General features: G+C 33.4%; 1 protein-coding gene across 1 annotated transcript; it reads left to right on the forward strand.

Moving 5' to 3' along the window:
- The first annotated feature begins 622 nt into the window (after positions 1 to 622).
- gpn1 (GPN-loop GTPase 1) lies at positions 623 to 6,984 on the forward strand. The gene is made up of 14 exons (XM_073827209.1): positions 623 to 805; positions 1,019 to 1,112; positions 1,457 to 1,496; positions 1,992 to 2,058; positions 2,156 to 2,193; positions 2,507 to 2,585; positions 2,687 to 2,781; positions 3,001 to 3,046; positions 3,374 to 3,520; positions 3,926 to 4,008; positions 4,598 to 4,637; positions 4,855 to 4,945; positions 6,573 to 6,677; positions 6,768 to 6,984. Exons 1-14 carry the CDS (start codon positions 623 to 625, stop codon positions 6,857 to 6,859), a joined length of 1,200 nt encoding a protein of 399 aa, XP_073683310.1. The 3' UTR covers positions 6,860 to 6,984.

The raw sequence follows: 6,984 nt of genomic DNA on the forward strand, positions 1-6,984 counted from the left end.
AAAGCGTCCTTGCTAAATAAAAGTATTAATTTCTATAAATTTTCCAATACTCCAAGCTGAGTATGAATGGTATAGTGTGTAATGTTGCAAAAGCTTTTTATTTCAGATAAACAACATCTTTGAATCTTTCTATTCATTAAATAATTCTGAAAAACTGTTTTAAAATGTTTCTTGAACAGCAAATCATCATATTGGAATGATTTCTCAAAGATTATGTGACACAAATAACAGGCTAATGATGCTAAAAATGTAGCTTTGATCACAGGAATAAATACCATTTCAAAATATATTTAAATAGAAAGCAGTTATTTTTAAATAGTAAAAATATTTCACAATATTTACTGCTTTAACGTTAGCTGTGTTTTGGATCAACGCAGACTTGGTGAGCAGAAGTTCTTTAAAAACATTAAAACTCTTACTTTGACTGGTAGTGTATAAAATTAACATTTTAATGTTTTCGCCACTTACCTAGTCTCAATCAGTCGTTTAAAAAAAAAAAAAAAAACAATCAAATCCTATTAACTTTGCTGCTATCTAGTGGTCGTGTATCATAACAACACGATGTTTTTGTCATTTTACGCCAGTAAGCATTACTTTACGGTAAGTGTGCAGTAGTAGCAGCATGGCGACCGCAGCAGCAGACGTAAACGATGGAGCTTCATGTGGAAGTGATAAATGTGAAGAAGATGGAGATAATAAACCAACACCGAGCCAGAGTTCATCTACCGAAGAGAACACGGAACCGAAACCGGTGTGTCTCATAGTTTTAGGCATGGCAGGGTCAGGAAAAACAACTTTTGTGCAGGTATGACTAATGAACTGTAACACAACAGATATCACAATTTTCAAATTATATAACATTTATTTGATTATATAAGATTCTGTCAGTGTTAAATGTTATATGTAATCAAATAATTACTGATAATGATTATTAAGAAATACGTAACACATCAACTTGAATTCATTTATGATTGGCTATAATTTTTTACATAATATATATTATTTATTTTCCCACCAGAGGCTCACAGCTTACCTGCACTCCAAGAAAACCCCTCCATATGTTATCAATCTAGATCCTGCAGTTCATGAAGTCCCTTTTCCAGCCAACATTGGTATGTCACACTAGCTTTTATAAGAGAAAAGTGTTTTGAAACCCAACTGAGTGTATGATATTGTGATCTAATAATAGACAGAATTGGGAAATAACGAGTTTATGGCTCTTAAAAGCTTTGACAACAAATGCATCCAAACAATTTGATTACAGTGCGTTTATGACAGAACAGTCTGCTTTTGATATACCTTAATTAGTTTGTACAACCTTTAGTTACAGTTTGCTGATTAAAACACTTGACAATAAGACACCTTTGTTTTTTATGGTGGTTAAATGTTCATGAATTTTGAGCATCTTAATTACATTAATGTCAAAGATCAAGTCTGATTGTGTTTTTCCCTACAGATATCAGAGACACTGTCAATTACAAGGAAGTCATGAAGCAGTATCCTTTCAGTATGAAAGTATGTCTTTTGCTGTGAATCATAATTATCACGCATATGCCATATTTCACCAGGCATATGCTGTTATTTGGATAGTTTTACTAAACATTTTCAGAATAAACATTTCCTGATAATTTACTCACCCCCTTGTCAATTCAAGATGTTTATGTCTGTCTCTCTTAAGTCGAAAATAAATTAAGGTTTTTGAGGAAAACATTCCAGGACTCTTCTCCATATAGTGGACTTCAATGGCAGCCAATGGGTTGAAAGTCCAAATTGCAGTTGCAATGCAGCTTCAAAGGGCTCTACACAGTACCAGCCGAGGAATAAGTTTCTTATCTAGTACACAAATTGTCATCTTGCACCGTTATATTATTTTAGACAGACATAACATTTATAAAAATCCTTATCCAGGGAAATTCATCAATCAAAAAAAGTGTATGAACCCTAGTTTAATATCGTTTCATCTAAGTGGATTGTCTTTGACTGTAATACAGATATGGTTTAGGTCCAAATGGAGGAATTGTCACATCTCTCAATCTGTTTGCAACACGATTTGATCAGGTACTGCATTCGAAAAATCCAATAGATGTCACTGTTTTACTCTTTCACATCCACATACTTCTGTTTTAACTTACCATTTATCTGTCTCCTCTCTTAGGTCATGAAGTTTATTGAGAAAAAGCAAAGTAACCACCAGTAAGTTTGTATTCAAATGCAGTTTGGGGATTTCCATATACAGTTGAGGTCAAAAGTTTACATACACCTTGCAGAATCTGCAAAATGTTAATTATTTTACCAAAATAAAAGGGATCAAACAAAATGCATGTTATTTTTATTTAGTGAAAACTTTTGAACAGAATGAAGATGTGTACTTATTTTGGTAAAATAATTGACATTTAGCAGATTCTGCAAGGTGTATGTAAATATTTGACCTCAACCCTAAAATGTATTTTGCTCATTGCAGTCTCATGCATTAACTTTTTTTTTTTCTTCTTTTTCTTTTTTGCAGATATGTTTTGATTGACACTCCTGGGCAAATAGAGGTGTTCACATGGTCTGCATCTGGAACCATCATAACTGAAGCACTAGTATGTGACTCACTCTTACTCTGGATTATTGTTATTGCAGATTTGTTAAATATATTTGCATTGTTCAGTTTGGAGTCTAAAACATATGGTTTCCTTTCTAGGCCTCTTCGTTTCCCTGTGTTGTTGTTTATGTGATGGACACGTCTCGGAGTGTAAATCCTGTCACTTTTATGTCCAACATGCTTTACGCCTGCAGGTCAGAGTCTCAGAGTTGTTTTTTATTTGTTGTTTATGCATTATTTTGGAGATATAAACTGCATAAAACTTCGTTTTCAAGTTTAGAGCACAGCGTGCTTTTGAAGTTCTCAGTCTTACATTCACACTGTATTATTCAGTGTTAACAGCAGCATGAAAGTTATGTCATGATTGCAGTAGATCTTACCAAAATGTCTTTTTTTTTTTTTTTTTCCTCCAGCATTCTCTATAAGACCAAGCTACCTTTCATAGTTGCCATGAACAAGGTAAAAATGATAATAAAATAATAAAACTGTTTCTCAATGGCCAAAACTGATAATCAATATTTAGAAAGCTGGATGACCAATATATATAGGATGATGCATACAAGCAAATTAGATGTATTAATTGTTTTTTAATTAAATTATTTAATTTTTAATAGTGTAAAAATAATATAAATAATTAGGAAATATACATATAAATACATATTAACAAATACATTTAATAGGTATTTTTTATTGATATTTGTTATTTACCTATTATTTTATATGAAATATGTATATATATAATTATTGGATGTATATGAATACAATTTCGTTCTGTATCTTTATCAGACTGACATCATTGATCACAGTTTTGCAGTGGAGTGGATGCAGGACTTTGAGGTGTTCCAGGACGCTTTGAACCAAGAGACATCCTATGTTAGTAACCTGACCCGCTCTATGAGTCTCGTCCTGGATGAGTTCTACACCAACCTAAGGGTGAGTCCAAAGCTTTGGTCCAGTTAAACTGCATTACTATATATTCTGGATGATTGCTAGTAGTTGTTTAACGGCCAAGCTGAAGCCCAGCCTTACATCTTCATGATATTCTGGACTCTAGACATGCTTAGAAAAAGGAACTGCAATACTTAGAAATGCATGTTTGTTCAAAAGGTTTGTTCACCAGACTCTTAAGTATGAGCCATGGTTATAGTGATGCTTATCTTGGCCAGCACCACCAATAATAAAAATAAAACATGACGTGAATACAGATTTATCACACTCTCAGACAGTGTCTGAAATGTATTGTAGGGCTTTAAGGTCAAAGTTGCAATTAGTCTTTTGTGACAGGTTGTTTTTTTTCTCTCACTCAAGTGCCCCTTACAGACTTTTTGTGTCCTGTAGGTTGTTGGTGTGTCTGCAGTCACAGGTTCTGGGCTTGATGAACTGTTTGTACACGTTGCTGATGCTGCTAAGGAATATGAAACGTACGTTTCCCTACACGGTGTAATAAGGAGATTCAAAGTTAGACTAACTCAGGGTGTTGTTATTGTTGACTACTACTAAAAATCGCTTAAATCTATTAAAAATATTTTTTGTTAATCAGCCATCTATCTATTAAGTTTAGGTACTATGATTGGTAAAACTGAAATTAAATGAGTGCTAAACAGACATAAAAAGTACAAAAGAATTTATTAAAATAGCACTGCTGTCTACAATGGAAAAAGCATGGACAAAGAAGCTGCACTTCAGAAAGAATTAAAAAAAAATCATATTGGTGTAAATTTTGAATAGACTGTTTTAGAACATATACAGTACATGATAAATATTTTTTTTGAATTGGAAGGCCAAAGCCTAGAAATATCACAAGCTGGGTTTGATGTAATAGTCAAAATACATACATTTTAATAGCTTTTTAGTAGCACTTCCAGCTTAGTTTATTATAGCGGGAATAGGAGAAGTTTCATTTTAATGTTCATTATAAGGATGTATTTTGTTTTAAGAAAAATCTAAATATGTTTTTTTTTTTAAATCATGCTTTTCTGCAAATATTTAACAAGTTTTACTGTCTTGCAGAGAGTATCGCCCTGAATATGAACGTCTGCACAGGGAGTTGGTGAGTAATCATTGATGTGGGCTGATGTACTAGTCATAAATCGACTGGCCATGTCTTGCAAATATCATTCCATCTCTTATTAAACTACAGTGTGTATATATATATTATTGTTGGCTTTTTTATTTTGTCATTTGAAAGGCAAATAAAAATGTTCCTTTTTTGTTCCATGAGAAAAGGTCAAGTCTGACTGTTATTAATTCTTTCATCTCATAATCAGGCTGAAGCTCAGAGTCAGAAACAACAGGAGCAGTTGGAACGCCTTCGGAAAGACATGGGAGCAGTTCCCATGGAAACTGCGGCACCAACCGGTACATTCATTCAGAACGGTCACGTCTCTGTTCATTCAAAAAAAGATATTTCTAAGTCATTAAGCAACTTTGAACTCTTCACATATAACGTAAGAACTGATCTTTAGATGAGAACTAAAATGACTTGTACATCTTGTTTCTAAAAGAAAGTAGGGTAAGACACTACTGTTTAAAAGTTTAGGATTGGTAGGATTTTTAAACAACTTCAGTACTGCATTCATTACAGTAAAACAGTAATATTGTGAAATATTATTGCAACTTAAAATAAGTTTTCTATTTGAATATATTTTAAAATGCAATTTATCTATGTGATGCACAGCAAAATTTTCGGCATCATTGTCACATGATCCTTCAGAAATCATTCTAATATGCTGATTTTCTGCTCAAAAAACATTGCATATTATTATCAATATTGAAAAAAGTTGTGCTGCCTAATTTTTTGCAATACATTATATTCAGAATGCTTTGATGAATAGAAAGTTCAAAAGAATCGAAATTATTTAAAATAGAAAACTTTTATAAACTTACACTATGATTGTCTTTACTCTCACTGTTGATCAATTAAATGCATCCTTGCAGAGTAAAATAAATATTTTTATAACAAATCTAACTTGAACGTTAATGTATAATTTTAAGGATGCACCGGAATGAAAATTCTTGGCTGAACATATTTTTTCGTGTTTTTCCCCCGATGTATTTTGCCAATTTTTGTTCACCATTGCATAAATGAAATAACCAAAATGTGCTTTTTACAGTTTTGTCTTGCTTTTCAAAAAAAAAAAAAAAAAAATCAATTACAAGAAACAATTTAAAACTATTTACCTAACACTGAACATTTATAACATTCTAGTAGACATTATAGCCTACCAACAAAGCACAATTTAACTTAAAATTAATAAGTTAGTAAAATAATATTCTTTGGCCATTTTTAGGACCCCCTTCTTGAATCAGGCATGTGTTTTTAATGCACAAATAAATGCAGCCTTGCTGAGCAAAGGAGAATGTTATAATAAATGTATTAATAGAGCTGTTGCAATGATTGATTTCATTATTTTTTTTTATACAGAACAACAGTGAAATTACAATGCTAACATTAATGAATGTTGTACTACTTTTTGCTGACAGCAGCAGATTTATGAATGATTCTCATTAAGCTGTTTCAGTGCAGATTTTTCTCACGCTTTGGACTTTGAACCCTGGCTAACAAGCTCGTGCAGCGCTGTCACAATGCATACAATTTGAGCGTGTATTAGACAACATAACGTTCTTTAGTTTATTTACTAATGGTTTAAGGCCATTTTGCGATTTCAGTCTTCATACAGTAACCAGCAACGACCACCCCTTTCTCTTCTCGTGGAAGACATGCGATGCGATACTAAACAGTCTCTCGCTGTCGGTGTTTGTAATGATTTTTGTGTCTTTCTCGGACAGTTTAAATGCTTCCACACTGCCGACATGTTTGCTGTATTAGTGTGTGCCTCTATCTGATCGTGTTTGGTTGCCGAACATTTGGTTCATAATATTATTTGCTGTCATTTTTCTGCATTCAGTTGGTCTTTTGATTCTTCTCCAAAAAGTATGCATCTGTCCTGTATACAATGGCACATCTGGTTCTATTATGTTTCAGAAGCGCCAGATCTTGGTGGGCCTAGTGACCTCATCTTTAACCGCGGCAATCCTGATGAATCTGATGAGGATGTAGACAGCGATACCGATGATATCGATCACACAGGTGAGGATACTTAAAAAGGCTCCTAAAGAACCATAATCACTATGTAACCATATGACACCGGTATTTATAATGTCACTTTTTCCCAAACAGTCACAGAAGAAAGCAAAGAGACCGGTGCTTTCAAAAACTTTCTGAAGGAGAGAAGGGAAATAGTGGATGTGCGCAACAAGAAGTCCAAGTGAGGGCAGGCAGTGGAGGAAATGGTCACTTGAGTTTGACCCCTAAGCGTTGACCTTTTCACTGTCTTAGACTCTAAATAATTGTTACAGCTCATTTGGACAGTGTACCTGATTCCACATCAGCTGGT

This window comes from Garra rufa, chromosome 21, assembly GCF_049309525.1.
Source record: "Garra rufa chromosome 21, GarRuf1.0, whole genome shotgun sequence".
Lineage (NCBI taxonomy): Eukaryota > Metazoa > Chordata > Actinopteri > Cypriniformes > Cyprinidae > Garra > Garra rufa.